At 31.8% G+C, this 22641-nt stretch overlaps 1 protein-coding gene across 7 annotated transcripts in view; it reads right to left on the reverse strand.

Moving 5' to 3' along the window:
* LOC105463593 (EPH receptor A5) overlaps positions 1-22641 on the reverse strand; it is a 349905-nt gene that overhangs the window by 37258 nt on the left and 290006 nt on the right. For 5 of the 7 annotated variants that reach the window (XM_011710794.3, XM_011710793.3, XM_011710799.3 and 2 more), the window contains 4 exons: positions 20191-20256; positions 10612-10679; positions 9175-9300; positions 8225-8410 (listed from right to left, as the gene is read on the reverse strand). In XM_011710794.3, the coding sequence (XP_011709096.1) occupies positions 8225-8410; positions 9175-9300; positions 10612-10679; positions 20191-20256 (446 nt within the window). The remainder of the gene's footprint in view (positions 1-8224; positions 8411-9174; positions 9301-10611; positions 10680-20190; positions 20257-22641) is intronic. The other 2 variants (XM_011710796.3, XM_011710795.3) reach the window with 1 other exon arrangement.

The raw sequence follows: 22641 nt of genomic DNA on the forward strand, positions 1-22641 counted from the left end.
GTGATATTATAATAGACTTTTTCAGTGAAGGCAAGTAAGGCTCAGAAAGGTTCAATATATTACTTGGGTTGCCTAGAGCAAGTTATATAAGGAGTAAAGTTGAGAATCAAATTTATATCTATCTGAATATTGAGGCTGTTTTCCTTTCTCCCATACTGTGATGTCTGCCAATTCAAAATATTTACTTTCATTTCATTTTAAAAACTGACAAATATTCATTTTTTGTGTGTTAATACAAACTTGGGAATCACAAATACGCCATAACTAATTATTCAACTATTGATGGCAGATCTAATTCAGGAATTCACCTTCAATAAATATTCTATTTTTATATATGCTCATTATCCACATATGATCCAAGCAGTGTATTGTGAACAATCTTGGATTACATTCTCAAGAGACACTTAAAGTAGTTAAACCCACAGAAGCAGAAAGTAGAAAGGCAGTTTCCAGGAGCTGTGGGGACAGGGAAGTGGAGGGTTGCTGTTCAATGTGTACAAAATTACAATATGCAAGATGAAAAAGTACTAAAGATCTGCTGTACAACAGTGTGTGTAAGGGTAATAATACTGTATTGTGCACTTGAAAAAATTTAAGGGTGTATAGCTCAAGGTGTGTGTGTATGTTTTTTCTACAATTACAAAAAAAATTAAGTTTTTGTTTGTTTGTTTTGTTTTTACTTATTATGTGACTTTTTGGTGCTAACGTCCATCACAAATCTCCAAAAGAGAAGAGAATATACCCTTCCTGATAATACAATCCTTTGCCATAAGATATCTCAAAGTTAGTTGAAAAAAATTGGGGAATGTTGATCTAGTCCTTGTTTCTCAGAGTATGGCATCTGACAAGCATCATAGACATGGCCTGGGAACTTAATTAGAAATGTAAAATGCCATTCCCCAATCAGATCTATTGAAACAGATTCTGCAATTTAGCAATATCCCCAGAGGCACATTACATTTTTTGAAACACTAAACTAGGCCACATCATAAGAGTTGCTGCTAAATATAGGCTTATTATTTTATTTGCATTCATACCATCTTCCTTTCCAAAACCATTAGCTCATCAATAAACACATGATACCACTTAGGGCTATCAGTGAGCATTTCATTTAGAAGCCTCATAATTCACTGGAAAATTATTGTCACTGCATTTCTCTTAGAAATATATTTTAAGATTTGTAAATGATTGAAAGTAAGCCTCTGCTTATACTTATATACCTATAGTATGATTTCATTATGCCATCTTATTTGCATTGTTTTTTATTTAGTATACTTATGCTTGCAGCTGTTTCAAATTTTTTTTATTCTTACCCCAAAGGAAACTTGGGATAACACAAATATGGTGAATCAATTATTAATTGATAATGGTCAACCAGAAAATAAGATCTTGTACTTGGGGTAGGAATACATAATGCTTATTAAAAGTGGAAAAAAACAAAACAACAAAAATAAAAACAAACTATGAGTAGAACTTAGAAATGTACTCAGATATTTTAATTTTATTATGGTTCTTATTTGCTGGCTAACGTGTTGGGACAAGTCCTTTGTAAAATTATATAACTTCAGATTGGGAAAATAAGACAAAATCAAAAGTTTGAATACCTCACCTGAGACAGGGGCATGGAAATGCAAAATGTCTCTATGGGTAGAAATTCCAAGCTTTCTGAAATATCCTCTTTATTTCAGATTGTTTACATTGATGTAAACTTTCTCAATAGATGTTCATTTCTCAAATTGAAAACAAACTAGTATTGTTCTTACATTCATGAAAGTGATTAATACAGTAATTAATTATGGAATCAGAAATTATAGGCTTTTCAGAAGAGATGGAGAATCTAAAAATGATCAAATCTGACAACTTGGTTGTATTAATCATGAAAATAACTTTAAAACACAGTTTCATTTATTAACAGTCAATCTGCAAGTCAGTAAATTTCTTTCTATAAACCTATATGTTTTTCAGATGATTGAGATTTAGATTCTTTAAGAGACAGCACTTGTAAATATCTCATTTTTAGTATATGTGTATTTACTAAACACCTGTATCTGCCTTAACAAAGAAAAGCAAGTACCAAATTAATGAGCTTGGTTCTGTTTCTAATTCAGTTTTAAAGTTGTTTATTTATATCATTGTTTATAACTGGTTCATATAATTTTATTTCCTCTTGTGAAGTGGAAGACATAAAATTAAAGTTCACTCATACTTCAGACATTTTTCTTTTTACTTATTGGGACTAAAGTTAAATCCAACTTTATGCACAACATCTGTAATTGTATGCTAATAGTTATCTCAAAGTTAACATGTCCACAACTGAACTACTGATTACCAAGCATAATCTTGTTCCTCCCAAACTTGTCCCCATAAATTGCAACTCCTTTTTTTGAGGTACTCAGGACAAATAATTTATATTTATCATTGACTCTTCTCTTTTTCTCACACTTCACATCAAATTCACAAGAAGGTTTACTGTGATTGCCATCAAAATATCTACAAAATCCAACCACTACCCTCCACCATGTTAGGTCATTTCACTGACCTAATCCATAATGATCTGTGAACAATGTAAATTAGCTTCCAGTGCCTCCTTGCTTCAACACTGGGTCCTACCACCTCTTCTTAACCCAGTAGGGTCCTGTTAATGTGTAAATCAAATTCTATGCCATGTTAGCTCTACAGCTTCAAAGTTCAGATTAAGAGATGGTCTTTGCAGGCAGCAAAGAGTTTTTACATTGTTTATTCTCCTACTACATTGTTAATTTAAATTCTTACCAAAGACTCCTCTCAATCATTCCACTGCAGCAACAATGGCCTTCTTGCTGTTTCTTGAACCTTCCAGGCAAGTTTCCTTAGAGCATTGCTGGTCCCTCTTCCTGTAACAGTCTACCTCCAAACGCCTGTAAGGCCCCAAATTTTAATTTGTTCAAGCCTTATCTAAGTAAAATAGAAAGCACCCACTCTCAACAGAAGCAACCCCTAATCTTCTTTCCCAGCTTGATTTTCTCCATTTAACATGATTATCTTAAGTTATTTGTTCATTTATTTTCTGTCTCCATCGCCCAAAGGTAAACCCTATAAAGGCAGAAATTCAGTCGGTTTAATCTCTGCTATAGCCCCACTGATTAGTAAGAATATATCTATATTAGGTGATCAACTAGTTTTTTTGAATAAATAAATGTTTCTTGTCAAGTATGTACAGAATGATGAAATATGAGATTGGTTATATCCACTGTTTAAGAGTTTGGATTTTGGAATCAGAGAGAACTGTTTTAAAATCTGCCATTATTCCCACACTAGTTTTATGATATTGGATAAGGTATTTAACTTTTTTAATGCTAATTTTTCCCCTCTGTAAAATGAAAACAAATACTAATATCTATAGCATAGCATATTGTGCAGATTAAAAGAGATAACATATAAAGAAAACTAAGCTTAGTAAATTCTTAATGCAATGTTAATAATAATTAATAGTGGTGTATGCAAGACTGATTTTCAGACAATTTCCTTTCTATTAATTTTATTATTATTTTTCATAAAAGCCCATGGTTTTATATAATAAAGTTTTAAAATTTAAAACATAAACCATATCATTCTAACTAGCCTATGATCTTTACATAGCCACAATTTATTCATTCACTATTTTAATTTCCTCCTTTTTTTTTTATTACCTAATGTATCTGGCCCTTCGCTAGACACAAAGGGGGTGATAAACCTATGCTGGTTTCAATGAGTTCATGCATAAGACGGGTGATAAAACATTTGCAGATTTAATTATGAAAAAGCATATAGCATGACAGAGTATATAGAAATGCCACTGGTATTTAGACAATTACTTCTGACTGATAATTCATTCATTCAACACATATATAAAGTGCTACACATGTTGGGCTTGGATCTAGGAACACACAAGTGAGCAAAACAAAAATCTTTGCCCTTCAAAGTTCATATTTTGAAACTTGTACTCTAATGTAGAACTGGGAAGTTTTCCTTTACTCAGCTATTCAACATAATTGAAGGCCACTTTATGCCAGGCAGGCACTCAAGATTGAAGGAAAAATGAAGATAAATGACACTGATCTCATAGAGGTCACATTTGAATTAAACTTGAAAGTAAAGAAGAGAGAAGAGAGGACATTTTAGGCCTCACTGAAGTATCTCAAGGGGGCAGAGCAAGAATAAGGTAGAGTTTTCCAGAAAGAAAATAGTGAACTATGGAAATATGTATCAGAGTAAGTATGAAAGTCTATGCATTTTGGTTGATTTGTTTGCTTGACTGCTGATGAAGCATGACAGGAAAGCAGTGATTTGAGGGCAATGTGTATGGAGTGGACTAAAGTGGAAAGTGACAAAATGGGAAGAGTAGTGGACGACTGTTGGAATAATGTTAGTTAATATATAATAAGAGCCTGTATAGAGAAAATGATCTTACTAGACAGACTGAAGTAACGTATTTGAAAGATAATTATAAATTTACACAATAAGTCAAAACTGTCTAGCAGTTTAGGCAATCAATGTAATTGTATGTTCTATCTCTGCAGATATAGAAATAAAGAGAAAGAGAAATTCCTCTAATTTTTCTGTAATGTTTTGTTTAAATTTATTAATTTTACAGAACTAAGGTTATTCATACCTGATTCTAAATTAAGAAATAAAATTATAACTAATCCTAAGACTGAATAGATATTCCTTTAGTCAGTTTGGATAATAATTTTCCACTGATGGTAGACGAAATCTCCAGGAACTAAGGATGCTGCAGTGAAAAAGTTATAACTTTTGTCTCCTTTTTATCTTTTTCCCGAATCTCATTAAATAGTAAAAGCTGGCACTGTGTCTATTACACTAAAGTGCCTTGCATTTCAAATGAGTCAATTAAGCCAGGACCTGTGGGTTTCTTTTTAATGTCATTTGTCATGAAAGAGCTTTAGAATATATGTATCTATTTATGATGGTTTCTGTTTCACAATAAATCATAGAAGGGATTTGAATGGGGGCTCAAGCTTCCGGCACGTGATACTGCAAAGATGAAGGCTCACAATGACAACACCCATAGAAGGGCTACTTCAGACTCCCTACCTCAGCTTCAATAAGAAAAATCACAAGATTTAGTTGCACTTATGTCTCATTATCTGTGTGCTGCAGGTTGAGAATAATTGCTGAATAAATTAGCATCAGATCAGAGAGCATGAAATTAAGGACACAAATAAAGTGAGTTGCAACATGGTAAATTAAAAACAAGTTGAAGACTTCCTAAGTTGAACATCAAGAGCCAAATTTATAAAGGAGAAATATTGTTTCAATAAATGTATAGAATAAACGTATAGAATAAATTAAACATACAGAATAAGAAGTAAAAGCAAATAAATATTGTAAGTATTTACATTTTTCTTTACATATATGTGTAGCCTCATGGTGAGTAGCAACATCCAGCAGAACATTTGATTAAGATATAGAAATTTAAAACTGCCTTTTTAACCACAGTAACATTTTTAGAATAGAGTTCATAGAATCTAGATATGATCATTTGTTGATATTGAAACTAGCTCCTAAAAGTGCATATACAATATATGAGAAACTTGTTTGTATTATTACAAGAAGTTGTCTTAATTTATCTCAGTCAGGACCCAGTCAAATAAACAAGTTTTGTAATAAAGATCTGTAAAGGCCGGGCGCGGTGGCTCAAGCCTGTAATCCCAGCACTTTGGGAGGCCGAGACGGGCGGATCACGAGGTCAGGAGATCCAGACCATCCTGGCTAACACGGTGAAACCCCCGTCTCTACTAAAAAATACAAAAAACTAGCCGGGCGAGGTCGCGGGCGCCTGTAGTCCCAGCTACTCGGGAGGCTGAGGCAGGAGAATGGCGTAAACCCGGGAGGCAGAGCTTGCAGTGAGCTGAGATCCGGCCACTGCACTCCAGCCTGGGTGACAGAGCGAGACTCCGTCTCAAAAAATAAATAAATAAATAAATAAATAAATAAAAAATAAATAAAGATCTGTAAAATACCATATGTTTACATAAATATTTAGGATACGATCTTTGTCTTCAAGGAACATACATCTTTTAGCTAGAGAGCTGAAACATATAAGCAACAGAGACAAAAAAAAAGTAAGATTTAAATAACACTTTTGAACCAAATGAAGAAACATTATAGACTTGCAAAAATTATCATGTATGCAGAGTGTTCAAAAGAAGAAATTACTTCAGGGCAAAGTGGAAGGGATTATGTCACAGAGCTGGTAGACTTTGAGTAAATTTTCAATGAACTTGAGAAAGTAGTGAACATGAGGGTGTAAATTTCACAGAAAGAGGCAATGAAGGCAGGGCAAAATATGAGGTAGTTTAAAATGGACTAAGCATAAAATGGATATGGAGAAGTTCAGAGCATAGGAAGAGAGGTAAGTGGAGAAGTAATAACTATGTACTAAATACATACTTACTTTGTGCCTTGCCCATTCTAAACTTCATCCATATTAATTCGTGTCATCTTCACAATAATGCTACAAGATATTCTCACCCCATAGTATTAATGTGGAAACTACGGTTCCAAATGTTTATGATGTGCAAAACCACATAAATGTTTATATTAGAATTAAAATTCAAATTGCGTCACTAGATGCAAAGACCATGTTCTTGACTATTATGCAACCTGGTCTTCCATGATAATAACAGTAATCTGGCATTGTTCTAAATATTACATCTTAATTCATTATGAAGGGTAGATTGGCTGCCTATGGAGTTTGCATTCACCCTGGGGTAACGGGACGTGATAGTGAGAGTTTATTTTCAGAAAGTTAAATTTGTCAGCCATGTGAATGAGGCAACAAAGATGGAAATTATCAAATATTTGCTTACTATTATTACTGGTACCATCATTAAGAACTATGTTTTATATTAGATAATACCATTTCTACATAGCAAATAATTTTACTTAATCTCCGTTGTTATGATTCTTGCTTCTACAGAATCGCCACTTGCTATCACAGATCTTCTTTCGAAGTCCTTCCCCTCAGATAGAATATAGCCACATTCAAATTCTAATTTAATTTTATTGCATCTGTGACCATATTTTTATATTATATTCTTATTTCACATATTTACACACATCCATTAAAGAATATCCTCGTTATAAAATATTTTTGTTTTATTCCATTTAAAAAAATGTGCTGTTTCCTCTGACTGCCTCTCTCTTGATCCTGCCTCCTGCCTTTCTTTAGCAATTTTACACTTTTCTGATAAGACTTCAGGATTGCCTTCTTGCTCCAGAAATGCCCTGTCTGGGTTTCCATCAAGTAAAGAATAATGTGTGGGTATATACTCAACTGCAGGAAGAAAATCCAAGATTTGAAGAAACCCACATCTGTAGGTTATTTTATTCTTTTCCTGCATTCCTCTCTGAGCATGCTTCCTGGAGATGTGTACCTCTTTAAGATATGGATTTTGGTAACTGATGTGTAGGGTGTCACGAATAAAGGAAGGCATCAGAGCACATAGGAATCATAAAGAAACAATGAATACAAAGAAAATGAAGGCCAATGTATGTGCCGCAAAAATACATTATTTGTTGATTGAAAATGATTTAAAATCCTTGTATTGCAAGGCTCACCACACGAACACGTTTAAAAAACATTAACACAAATTAAAAGAGACGTAAAATTCTCGGTATTTTTGAGAGAAAAAAAAAACAACAACTAGATTTGCTTTCACAACAAAAAAAATTCGTTAAAAGGAGCTTCCCTGTCTTCTGTGGTTGTTGCTTTCGCTAGAACTATTAACATATCTTTAAAAAAAAGAATAAACAAAATGAACCTGACTATAAAGAACTGCTTAAAACATGGCATTGCTATGGTTATAGCAATCCTATTGAATGTTAAACTTCAATGCCTTAATCAAAACTTTGAAGTTAATATTTCATTAGGATAAAAAGTAGAAGAGCCAACAGTTAAAAAAAAAAAAAGTTGATATATTTACTGCTTCTTTTATCTGGATATATTTTTGTCTGGCATTGAATTCATAGCAAATGAGTTAAAATATATATTTTAAAAGATAGATGAAAATTCAAGTTCATTGAAGATTAGCTTTAACAAAAATCTAAAATACATGATAAACATTAATATTAGAGTAATTAATATATTACAATGTTGGTTTCTCTTTACCCTAAAATTAATAATGATCTAAAGAGATATTGATGATATGCACACACATGTATAATTTGCCATCATACTTACTTTTGGTCACCACACCTTCTAAATGGATGATGTTAGGATGATCAAACTGTCCCATGATACTTGCTTCACCTAGGAAATCTCTGCGTTGCTTTTCAGTGTAACCTACTTTAAGGGTTTTGATAGCCACAGGTAATTCTCTTTTTCCTGGTAGTTTCAAACGTCCACTACAAACTTCACCAAATTCACCTTGTGATAAAGATGAAAAAAATGCAAAAACACATTTGAAATTCTTAGTCCATTAATACTTGAATGCCCTCCTAGACTCCTAAGGCTTAGACGAAAAAATGAAAATCAAACAAACAAACAAACAAACAAAAAACAGTCAGAAAAAGGTAGTCTACACTAAGCTATTGATAGTAATGAAAATAAATAGTACATTGGAGCAAACCATAACAGATGATCTTAAAACACTTTAGGGACTATTAGCTTCCTCCATCTCACCTACAAAAGCCTTTAAAAAAAAAAGGTACAATGAAATTAAAAGCAACTAACTAAAAATCACTTTTTCTTCTTTTTCTGTCTACTGTAGTAGTAATAAGAAGATAAAAGTCAACCAGGTTATAGCTAGAAAAAAAGGAAACAATTTTAAGACAGATATAAACTGAATTACATACATACTTTTGGGTATTATAAATTCTCTCTCTCTGTCTCTCTCTCTCTCTCTCTCTCTATATATATATATAATATATATGTATATTATATGTATATAAAATAGTGAAACATCTATTTAAATTTTTTTTGCTGTTTTTAAGTTTTATAAACCAGATATTTGCTGGTTTAAGCATGAGTTACACAGAAGGTTGTCTTAAAATGTGATCAATTACATATCACTTTGAATGCAAGCCAATTACAAAAGATTAAAAACATTCTCTGTTAGATCAGGACACTGATATATTACATTCTAGAATACAAACAAAAGTTAAAAGTCAAAGTCAAACACACTGTTGTACCTGCTCCAATAACTCTCTCAATGGTGATACATGATGCTTCTATCTCCTTGGCAAATTCATGGACAGCTTGATTGGGATCCTCATAGGTATGTGGATCAATATAAGTTCTTACTCCTGGCAGTTTAACTGTAAAAGTAAATTGGCATTAAAATAGAAGTAATTGTGATGGATGAGCAAAATTATGAACTTTATTAACATGCAAGTATGACTTAAATCCCTAATTCCTAGAAGTAGCCAAACTGCAAGGACCAGCCCTCTCCTGAGTTACAGTTAGTTGTACAACTATATCAGTTTTATAATTTTAGAAATCTGTTTACAGACACAAGAAATGCAAAAGTGATGACATATCTGAGAAAACACACCTCTCAATGATAATACTTAGAAAGTCTCTGAGGCAAAATAAGACAATGTTATTCACCGAACCTGACAATACAATACAAGTGCTTAATTTGCTGGTTTATTTTTCTATATTTAATATGGATGATATTCAATATAATCACATTATTATTAATTTTAATTTTATACAAAATGATTTCAAGTAACTTTTCTGGTGGTATGGTACAAAAAGGCTGACATATAAGTCAAAAGAAAGTATTCTGCTTCTCACTGTATTTCTGTCACTGTATGACATTAGACAAGACTTATGCTCTATGAGTTCCAGTTTTATCACCTTTAACGGTTGCTAATATCACCTCATCAAGATTTTTGGAAATAAATAATATTAAATAAGATAGGATTAGGAGATGAACTCAATGCTTTGCAGCATGAGTTATAGCTTTAATGATTTTGACATTTAAGATGGCAGAGAGGAAAAAATATATGTATATTTGTCACTCACTTGGCAAATCAACTCACATTGCACCATTTAAGGAAAAATAATAAAACATCAAAATTCAACTTATTTAGATTAATTGTTAAATCTCTTTATTAAAACATGATTTTCTGCATTATTTTTTAAAACATGGTCTTTTTAAGTTATTTGAACCAAGATTGCTGCCACAGGATCTCTTCAGGTAAATTCCCACTAAAATGCTAGAAGAAGAAGAAGAAAAAAACCTGAGAAATTTATTTATTTAACCTGGTGATGTTACTTAATGATAGATTTCTACTCATTGTGTTGCTAGGAATTAGAATAGGCCAGAAAATTTCATTTGAAATATAATAGCTCTTTATATTAAGCAAAAAGTTTTTATTTTGATTATAATGAAAGTATTATTTAAATAATTGAATAAAGCATTCAGCTACTGCCTAAAGCATGCCAGAAATACGCAAGTCCATATTCTTTACAGGAAAGTAACAAATAGAACACTTATTAAAAAAACAAAACAAAACACTATTTTGGTCAGTTATTATAAATCTTCTAGCCTGAAAAGAAACTTAAATAACAACAAAGTATCCCTTATTTTATTCTGTTTTTATTTTTCGCAATTTGCTTACTGTGCCCATTATGAAAATGCATCTTTTCCTCTTCTGGATCTTGTTTTGCTTTGCTGTAGCCACACCGCCTGGAACAAAGTAAGCTAGAATTAGCCACATCTGAAAGTGGTGAATCAATCACATCAAGCCCAGAAGCATGAAGCGCAATTGAAATTATTGCAACCCTAAACTGATTTTCATACTAGTAGTTTGGATGAGACCTATATCCCTAGCCAGTGTTCCTCACTAAGAAAATAATCTTGCGTAGATTTCACTGAGAAGCCTGAAGCCATTCAAACCTGTTTTTAAACTTCCCTTCACCAAATACTATATACTAGCCATTGTTGTTCTCTTTTCCTCTTTTACTTTATTTTATTTTTATTTTTTGGCAGTTCAAAGGCCACTGCCTCTTTCTGAATGAACTTCCCAAAAAATAATAGTTTCTTGCCTTCATCACCCTGCACAATAGGGTTTTGATTTTTGTTTTTCTCTCTACTGTTTTGGAATCCTCAGTTGCTCCACTGACTATTTTCTGCTCACATCCACCCAGAAAACTATGAAACTCATCACAACTTGCAAAGCCTCTCAGCTTCACCTTTCAAACTTTTATCTCTCTTTGTTTTCTCAATTATCCACAAATTTTCAAGTCTTTGCAAATTTCTCTTATTACTGGAAAAAAAAAATCTCTCTTCCTAAGATTCACAAATGACATCTTAACTTCTAAATACAATCTTGGTTTTTCATTATTCCTGATGGATTGAAATCCCTAACTACTTTTCTGATTCTTTTCACTCATCTCTACATTGATGGATGGACATTTTCATAGGGCCTCCATGTGAACATCTCTGGTTCTCTCCTCTCAATCCATCTATTTCTATCAAGTTAATTAATACCTCTATCTCACTGGTTTAATTTCTTTTGAGAGTTATGTTTTTATTTCTGGTAGATTTATTTTATAGGGGTATCCCACAAACATTCAAACTCAATGGACCTGAAAATGAAATCGGTGTATTTTTCTTTACTTCTTTCAACAATAGTCTGCCTTCTTTTCCTGTTAATAACACTATGGCCTTGGTCCCTTAAAAGCAAAGACTTATTCTTGTGTTCTTCATAACAAATTAGAGCCAAATCCCAGGAACTACGACTCATCTCTTTCTTTTCATTAGCTCTAACATTTCCTCAATTAAGTCCCTAATATTTTTCCTCCGCATTCCTATGAGTGCCTTCAAAATGATGCTCCTCCACTCTATAGCTCCTTTCCTAAACTATACTATACATGGCTATGGCCAAATTACAGTATATAAGATGCCTTTCTATTGCATTAGCTATCTACTGCAAAATATTTAATGAAATAATAAGATAAAGATTCCTAAATGTAGCCCTAACATACACTTCCGGAATCAACTCCAACTTTTCATCTTCACTTGTACTAAACTTTCTCTTGAAATCTCCAGGATATTTCTCCATGCTTTCATACGTTTGCACATATTGGTTCCTTCACTGAGGATTTTCTTCGTAACAATTTCCAACTGTCAAAGTTCAGTTCCATTTTTTTCCTTCTTCACATTTTTCTCGATACTCAAACTTAATGTAGTATTTTCCCTTTGGAGCACAATAGCTTTCTCTACCCTGTCTTGTGATTTCCAGTCTATGCTGCAGCATAGTCATTTGAGTATCCTTGTTGGTTTCCTTACTACTTTTTAGCTTCTTGAATGGCAATAAATTTTATTCATCTGTAAATTCATGCAGTGACCTGGCACCTGACTCAGAGTTGGCACTAAAAATATTTGTCACATTGATGAATGAATAAATGAACGAGAGAATGATATTTTGATTATGTCTACACAATGACAGGTGTTTGGAGAGGGAATGTGCTGAATTAACACTGAATTGATGATTACGCGTACAACATTAAACAACTGGCTAAAATGAAAATATTTAAATTATTTTTAGTGAAACTCTAAAGAAGTGATTTTACTATTCATAAGCTCCCAGCACAACATTCAGTTTACTAAAAACAAAATTTCCGTTGATTTATGCATTAAGAAAAGACAGCCAAATGACAGACTGATAAAATATTTTCATTACAAAATTGGTTGAGAACTACTGTGTGACATATATGAAGTGTCTATTACACATGCACTAACAGAGACTGTCCTTTGATTACATATTCTAGGATATATTTAAAATATATGTATATTTTGATAAGGGAATATATTTTGTCATTTTACAATGTGTAACGACATATATATTACAAAAATGGTCAACACAATCCATCTTTTGTCATTTTTGGAAAAAAATACAGTTATCTGGCCGGGTGTGGTGGCTCACGCTAGTAATCCCAGCACTTTGGGAGGCTGAGGTGGGCAGATCACGAGGTCAGGAGTTCGAGACCAGCCTGGCCAACATAGTGAAACCCAGTATCTACTAAAAATACAAAAATTAGCTAGGTGTGGTGGCAGGCACCTGTAATCCCAGTTGCTTGGAAGATTGAGGCAGAAGAATCGCTTGAACCCAGGAGCCGGAGGTTACAGTGAGCCAAGATCTTGCCACAGCACTCCAGCCTGGGCCACAAAGCTAGACTTCATCTCAAAAAAAAAAAAAAAAAAAAAAGAAGGAAAGAAAAGAAAAGATACAGTTATCTTTCTCATATTAAAAAAAACTGGCAACTTATTAGTAAAGTAACACTAGTAAATATATATATTACATATAATCTTCTTGGGTGAGGAAAAATACACAACAGGGATCACAAGGCTTCAAATTTTATTCATAACACTTAAATACATTTGTCATTCCAGGGTCCTTAAGACATCTTAAATCTCCTCACCAAAATGAAAAGGAGGGAAGAAACAAATACATTAAACCACACTGAAATTATATTTGGTCTATTTAAGCTAAGTTTTAAGTTATTTTAATACATTGTTCATAATTTCGCTAGATATAAAATTATTCTTTTAGCCTTTAATATATGTGCCTCTAGAGAAAACAGTTATTAATATTTCTTTTTAATAACATTCTAAATACAATTGTGCAAAATTATCCAGAGATTTGTGTTATTTAAATAATACTGACAATAACAACTTTGTTAGACGAACTCTACAGGGACCTAAAAGCTATACATGTTCTTACAATTTACGTTAGAAAACAAATATCTATTAATCCACCTTCAACTCTCCCACCTTCAAAAAAATAAATGATAAGCTTTCAAAATTGTATCCTCAAGTAGCCTTTATCATTAAATAAACCTCATGGATATTTATACTGCATAAAAATTCCTGGTATGAAAATGGAAATAAAACTTTGGATCTCATAACAAAATGACTTGGGAATACCTTGGTGAGGAGCAGTTAACATTGCATTACCTAGGGTGAGAGTCAGCAGCGCAATTGAAAGGAGTTATGTTTGACTATGGGCATCTCTGGAGCTCTATAACATATACGGCTGCATATCGCATTAACATGTAAAATTAAGTTCTGGAATCCCCCGAAGCATCGTTAAAACAAGCCTCAACAAGAAACAGCAAGTAAAAGTGCAGCTGGCAGAGACTGGTACTCAGGCAGCAGTTCAGTCTCATTGAAAAAGCGTTTCAGAAAGCATATTCATTCAGTATCATGTTCTGTACCTGCTCCAGATGCATAATTTTAACCAATCAGAAAATAGTCAATAAATATGTTATTCTGTATGTAAATTGTACCTCCTCCTTTCTGGAAATGATGTTTTTTTTTTTTTTTTTTTCTGAATGGAAAAGAAACATTTTTTAAAAATTTTACTTTCATCACAATTTTAATGTGAGCTTTGAAATTATTATACCAAAAACATCTGCAGTGTCTGTATTTAAAGGAATTACATCCTCTAATCATTTATACTCATGTTCTTTTAGAAAACAATGTGATTTTGCTGTTTAGTAATAGAGATGGGCAGGAGAAATTATTCATAGGCATAACTCATACTCAGACACATTAATTAATATTTATTTAAATGTCCTAGAGAGATGCTAGATATATAAATATAGCAATGACCTTATCATTTATTTAGAAATCAATCCATTTTCTCCCATGCTTTTTCTAAGGATTTGGATAATACATTTTTGATACTCTTAATGCTGATCTTAAAAATTTGGTTGCAGTTATAATATCTACATTTAGATATTTAAGAGTTCTGTAATATATAAAAAAATTGTGTAGAGATGGACAGCCAATGAATAACTTAGTTTCTGAGTACAAATTTGGGACTTGATAATGAATTTGGGATATGAATGTCAAGAATTTCAGAGTACCAAGTAATGTACACAAGCAGTACTTTATAAATGGCACTCTTGTGACCAATGAGGAAAGGACAAGTGAACAGAATAGAAAACGGAGTGGAAATCCTTGCAAAACAATAGCCTTCATACTATCAGATCTTTCCATTGCTTTAGCCTACAGAAATATGATCTAAATAATTTTTTTCAGCTTAATCTAAATAAAGTAGAGCGGGATACAATAGGGGAAGAAGTGGTTTTGCACTTTATTTATTTAAAAGAGTAAGCACATGCAGTGTCTAGCTCAGAAATTGATACTCCTGTATTGTTCCTCTGTTTTCCAGATTAAGAGATGCTTTTCCTATAAACTGAAGCAAAAATATTCAAAAAGCAACAAATTACAGTGAACAATAATATCTATATGAGATGAGAAAAAATAAAAACTCTTAATTGAGCCTCGTTTAAAGTCACATTTCTTCATATATGCACACTCCTGTATTCTGACATAACAAGGACCTCAACCATTGCATAATATTGTATATAAATGATAGTATATAGAGAATTTCACTGCTGGAAACTTGAAAGGAATAATACTGGTTTTTAGAAAATACTTTGAATTTTTCACTTTGGGATTTTTCTCCAATTAGACAAAGGTTTAATTAAAGTCAGCTAACTTATCCTCATAAAATACATAAACATATGAACATTAAGTTATTAATGTATCTAATAAAAACTGAACATGGATTAAATTTTGTTTTATGAGCCAGTATTCTTCAATAGGAATGTAAATGAATATGTACTGAAATGGGGCATTGGATATTTAGGCAGTCCTGCTAGTAAAACTGTGTGAGTCATTTATATTTTCCTCATTTATACTACCAGAATATTGACATTTTGAGTTCTTCATAGATAGATTTAAGTCAGACAAAAAGTGCAGCTAATTTATTTTTATTTACTAAATATTTTCAGATATACTGATTAAAAGGAATTCACTTATTTAGAAAAACATACTTCAATGGATATGGGAATTATGTAAAATTATACTACACAAAATGAGAAAACAATTTTCTGAGTTCTTATCGCACATTTGATCAAGAGTGCTAACAGCCCTATGATTAATGCCATGTGAGAAGCTAAATTACATCTTACTTGATGCTTTATATATCACTTTGTATCTTCATATTATATAAAACAAAGAATTTTAAAACTCTTAGAATAAATCTCCTAAAATATTATACACATGAAATTGTAAATCTCTCAATAAATTATTCAAATTCTTTTAAAATTAGCTATAATAGGAAAACCTGCACAATTTCAAATTCTTCAAAATATACAAAGATAAATTAAAGACTATTCTCTATGTTGAATTCAGTTGTAATTGACAGAATTTTGATATAACACTATCTATGACAATTAAATCTCTCTGTTTTTAAAAAGTTTTATTCTTATTCTAGAGTACATAACTTCCTATTAATTTTTAAGTGTTTCATGGATGCCACTATTGGATTTCTCAATCTGAGAAGGTCCATTTAATATCTCCTGTAGTCTGAAGTTTCACTGTTACTTTTAAAAATGGATAGTTTGGAGCAGTTCGTGATTGTATTTTGCTTAGCAGGCCTTCAACTGAAATTTAATATACTCTATATACATGTCAAACAACACTCCCATCTGCCTACCACAAAGCACTTTAAATGGAGTTCTAGAATTATTACAAAGGGATGGTTTTCTTCTTTATGCCACTTTCATGCTATATAAAAGGGAAGAGTACTTTCACCCTCCCCCCGGCAGATATCTTATAAAGATGAATAAAATAATTAATGTAAAGTGTGTATGAAAATAAAAATTTTCTCATTACACATTTCAAGAAACAGAGCTAATATAGAGAAAGAAAAATGTATTGAAAAATTAGGATAATAGTTATCCTATTATGATGATCATTTGGCCAGAGAAATTTGTTTTGTTTGGATTTTGTTTTTAATCTCTTCATTGTATGTCTGAATTCTGAGATATACTAGAGTTCATTTATTATGTCTCTGATTTAAAATACTTTTAGAATTATAAAAAGTATTTAAAAAGTGAAGCTTATTATCTACAGATCACATAATAGGTAAATGAATAAAATAAGAATTTAATATCTCTATTTTCAAAATAGTGACTGCTTTTCCCTTGCCACTTAAATCCCTCAAAGGATGTGGTAAAAAATATGAAGACAGCAAAAAGCGTGAATGAATGAAGAAAATAATTTGACTCATTTGAATTTAAAAAACGCAAGAAATGGCTACTTTGGGACTATGGGATATTTTAGATTGATTTATAATAAATAGTATGCTATAAATATACATTGGTTTCTGTAAGCACAAACACAGATGAATATTCGGGGATAAGGGGTAACATTAGAAAGTAGAGACATTATTATATTAAAACCATCAATTCAAAAATGGTTGTTTGTAAAAATAGATTTTTTTTTTTTTTTTTTTTTTGAGAAGTAAAACCATGATTAGAAAGTTGAACTGGTTGAGATGACAATAAAGGCCACGGCAACTTAAACAATACCTTTGCTAAAAATGTGGGAAGCTTTGGGGATATGGTGCTTAAACTTTAGGCATCTGAGTTTCATTCAGAAATAGTACAGAAATGGCTTTTATCATTGGGTAGATTTCAGTTAAAGCAGGGAGAACGTTTGGAATATTAACATTATGTTTATGAATGTCACAACAAAGCAAGCAGGTAACTATACTGATGAAAATAATTTGAGATAAAAGGATTTAAAAAGGCAACATGTAATTATAAATATCATCTTATAAATGGTGCATCATGTATTTTTTAAATGATAGATGTGGTTTCCTGGTGGGAAATTTGATAGATTAAAAATCAGAATCTCAGATCCTTGCGAGAGTGTCAACACATTGGAATTGCTGAGCCAAGAATCTATATGAATAGTTTTGAAACAATGTTCTTTGGAACCCTAAATTTACACAAGTTATCTCAGGATATTTCTAAGAGTCAATGCATTTACAATGGACAGTTTTAATGTACATGTATCATATTATATTAAGGTCAAAACTAACCACATATGGATTCATGAGTGATCTTTCAAGACACAAAAAACAATGGAATTCTAAGATTAAAAAGTCTACAAATTTCTGTTCTATAACTGCAAATGTGTCTGTTCACAAATGATGATGATAGAATTTTGAAAATGAATGACGTGGTTATTGGAAATGCTGGCATGATGACACATGCAAAATTAGGTGACAGGATTTCAGATTTCTTAGTATTTTACTGACTCTCCTAGATAAGTGGTTCTTCTCAGCTCTTAATTTTTATTATATAAGGTTGTTTTCTTCCTAGTGCTTTAATCTAAACAAATACCATCCTTAACAGAAAATGTGTAGTAACATGAAATTACAAAATGAAACTTAACAAAATATAGCAATAAAGCATTTTTAGTTCTGATTCCTACCCAGTAAAAAATTAGACAAATTTTTTATTGTTTACATAAGCTCAGTTAAAGTTTGTTTCTTTGGCTTTAATTTGTTTTATTTTACCAAGAATATATTTTTTAATATTTTCAGCTTTTCCAGGAGTCTTTCCATGAAGACTGGTAGCATTTTACTGAGTGCCTAAATGCATATGTGGCTAAATCTTTATTTTTTTTTTCACAAACACACCCACAGGCAAATACACATGCACGTATACAAACAAACTCATTGCCTTCACAATTTTTAACATTATTGGAAGAAATATATTGTCATCTTCAGTTTACTGATGTGTTTTTTTTAAAAAAATAAGAGTTTTGCTTTCCTATTTTCCTTCTTTTCTTCTATTCATTTTATAAACCACCTGAAGCCAACAATACACTAGAAAAAGATACTATTTTTTTTTTTAAATCAAGAATTTCAATCTGGCTAAAGCTAGCCTTTTCTAATGCTTTCAAAGCAACAGACTGATAAATGTTCACACTTCCACTGAAATATTTTTGAGATGTAGTTCAAGGTAAGGCATAAATATCAATGTTCTTTTCTAAGTTGTAAATTATGCTTATTCTGCTTCAGAGATGATTTATCTATGTTAACAACTATAATTGACACTAAAGTGGAATAGACAATTCAATGACCATTTTTAGTTTTTCATAGCACAAAAACACACCACACACACCCACACACACACACACATTAAAACCAAACTTTATACTATAGCTTTTGCCAGATTTTAGTTTGTATTTAGTTTGACACTGAAGCCCCATGCTCATAAGAATTTCCTGTGTAAGTTATTTGGAACAAATCTTTACCTTCATATTAAACTTTAAAACTTTCTCCAAATTCAAAAATTTTTAAAAATTGATAAACATATTTCTAAATTACAACATTCTATGTTCGTTCACTCTCTCGTTCTCAGATCATTGGCATTCATTCCACCATTTCTCACATTTGCACATCTGTATACCCTCATTCACACACAATTTTTCAAGCAACAAATATTACTTTATACCTAGAGAATATATCTAACAATTTTAAAAGCCCCTAGGAAACTCTATAGCTTTCTAATATGCATTAGAAAGCATATCCCTTGGCAAATTCTGACTACAAATGACAACTGGGTACAGTAGTGCAAGGATTTAGGCTATTTAGTCTAGAAAGAAATTATCTGGAGTATTTCACTTTTCACAAAGTAGCTCCCATTGTGTAGGAGTTCCAATGCATCTGTGAATAGTCATAACCCCCAGATGTATATTTAGGATTTGTACTTATAAATAATTAAGAGTATGCCATTTGGACACTGATTGAAAAATGTGCATATTTTCTACTTCACTGGTATCAAAGTGAGAATATCACTTCTAATATCTGTAATAATTTAAGCTTAATAAAATTAGGTAAACCATTTGAAATTACATGTTGCTTTGTTTTCCAGTGCCACATGTATTCACAACGATATGACAATAGAAGATCAAAGTTATACTGTGGTCATTCCACGGTTTTGGGAGACAGAAAAGGTGATTTTGCCTTGACAGAAGTAGCATTCTACTTTCATGTGTGACATGGTTTTTACTTAATGGAACAACGAAAACGGTGGCATGTTAAATGTGGAACATATAACTGTAATCTCACAACTCCCTAGTTTAAATCAGGACCACAGTAAAAGCCTCAGAAGAGACGTATGAATGCTTGACATAGGGATGATGTGCCATATGTATAATATTTATTTGAAATAATCCATTGTGAAATCACTTGTTAGGATTCAATTTGGGGAGCCAGCTTTATTCTACTCAAATGTACACAAATGGAGAAAGAAAAGAAATGCCGACGGTAATACATATAGGTGGACATCACATAGGAGTGAAGGTGGGAGGGAACACTAACCATATTAGGCTTGGATGGGCAACAGCGCACAGGGAAGAAGCCCTCCCACAGCCACATTCGCAGCAACTGAAAAGCAAACAAGAGAGCCCAAGATAAGGAAGAGATCCCACTCCCTCAAATATAGCATAAAGACACTATGAATTTACTCAGGTGTCTGCTTTCCTTTTCAAAATCAAAAATCTCTAAATGCATACAATTAATTTTTTTCCACAGTGCCTTTCAAATTAAGAAGCGTTTTATGGATTTAAGAAATATAGAGTTGTAGTAAATTGTTATTTTTATTTTGCTTAAAGTGGTTATCAGTAAGAAATGTCATGAGCCAATATATTTGAATTAATTGTATGCAATTAATATAGACATAAATAAAGATGTAAGCCCATTTTAACATATCTCGCCTCAGAAATTCCCTCAAAATTTACATCAGAAGAAATCCTAAATAGCCCTTTAAATACATGTTTTGCACATAGCCTACAAACTTGGAAAGAGTATAAAGACTTTCTTGTGTGACCCACTGATTTCTTATGCTTGTGATATTACTTATCATAGCCTATTGAAAATGTTAGGCATATATAACTTCCCAAATCATTTACTTAGGCCTACCAATTTAATTTTACATTTCCAGATTAAAAAATTGTATTTCCAAATATATATTTCCAGAGCACTTGCTATATAAAAAAGCAAACTATACAGAATACACACATTTTTCCAGATATTGCAACACTCAAGATTCTTGTAATTTTTCTACATATTCATAGTAATAAATCCAGGAAATACAAAGTAAACTATTTTATAAAATGCACTTTATTGACAGAAAACATGTAAACTGATGGCAGAATAAAAGACATAAGTTACTTAGTGCTTCAATGCATTCATTTCTAGGTATTTTTAAACGAATAGCATTTACAGTGATCTCAACAGAACTATAATGTGAGCTCAGTAACGATATAATATACCAGCATGTCTAGGCTTTCATTTAAAATCTGTCTGTTTTGAACTTTCATTTCTAGAAGTGTATCTACTCTATTTTATATCAAAAAGAATAAACAAAACATAAATTTCCAATAAGTTTGCAAACACTAATGAAGATAGATGATTATTTCCAAATAAAATTCCAATGGATCTTTTCAAAGAAAAAGTAGACAATTTTAATATATTTTCTTTGTAGCACTGACAATATTTTAACTTACAGTACTACTAAATGTCTGAGAATTTTACTGTCACTAAAATGAAATTCTGATTTAAAAAATTGCTACATAACATTTATTTCCACTTTGTCTATTTATTAGAATACATTTTAAATAGTATGCCAAATCATTATTTTCACTGTGGAGATACTGAGAGTCAGAGCTACAGTATATCAGAATATTAAAACAATCTAAGAGTAGTTAAGACATCTGTAGAGCATTTTGGCAGATCTTGATATACTACTTTACAGTAACACCTGTTGCATTAATGTCTCCAACAATTACTACAATTTTATATAAGTTAACTTTCCTACCACTCCTGCCTCATTGCAGCACTCAGATTAGGGGTTAGCAAACTACAGAGAAAGGGCCAAATCCAGTTTACTACTTGTTTTTGCAAATACAGTTTTCTTGGAACACTCACTGCTTGTTGTTTATGGCTTCTTTAGTGCTGCTGTGGCAGAGTTGAGGAGTTGGGGCAGAGAATGTATGGCTTACAAAGCCTAAATCAAATATCTGGCCCTTTAAAAACTGTTTGCCCTCCTTTGTTAGACTGCTAGTTTTTGGAGATGAGAATGACTGCTCTTGCTTGTTTTCTCTTTTTTTTTTCTTCATGGTTTAAACACAATGAATGACACTCCTAAGCAGTCAATGTTTTACCATAATTGGTATTAACTAATAATAAAATTATCTCAATTTACTGATATCTACTAAAATAGAAAGCCTGCATATATGAGTTCATTTCAAACAGCAGTTTCAACTCAACAAAAAATGTGCAATTATTGGTTGTTAACAAATGTATCCAATTGTTTGTTAATGAGAAAAAAATGATGCCATTTCCTAATAAAGTACAAATATCCTTCTAGTTGAAAGTGTGCACAGTTTATAAATTCATATAGAATTGCGCATGGGAAAACAATAACTGCATCGTGATTGGCTATTATCTAACAGAATTTGTCTAACTCTTGGTAAGTGAACTGTGTCAAGAAACACATAAACAATTCTAAAAATAATAAAATTTTATAAAGTTATCTTAATTTAAAAATAAGCTTTGTGTCATGCACATACACAGACATACACTCACACAGAATTCACTATAACACCAAATCCAATAATTTAAATCAACTTACATATCATTAGAATTCTACTTTATTATTTCAATAAAATGTGATTAAAAAAACCTAGAACCATATAAAATTAAATATTTATACTTTTATTGTATTTGCTTTAAGGTGGCATAAAAATTGCTTTACATAATTTGGTAAAC

This window comes from Macaca nemestrina, chromosome 3, assembly GCF_043159975.1.
Source record: "Macaca nemestrina isolate mMacNem1 chromosome 3, mMacNem.hap1, whole genome shotgun sequence".
In the NCBI taxonomy this organism is placed as follows: Eukaryota; Metazoa; Chordata; class Mammalia; order Primates; family Cercopithecidae; genus Macaca; species Macaca nemestrina.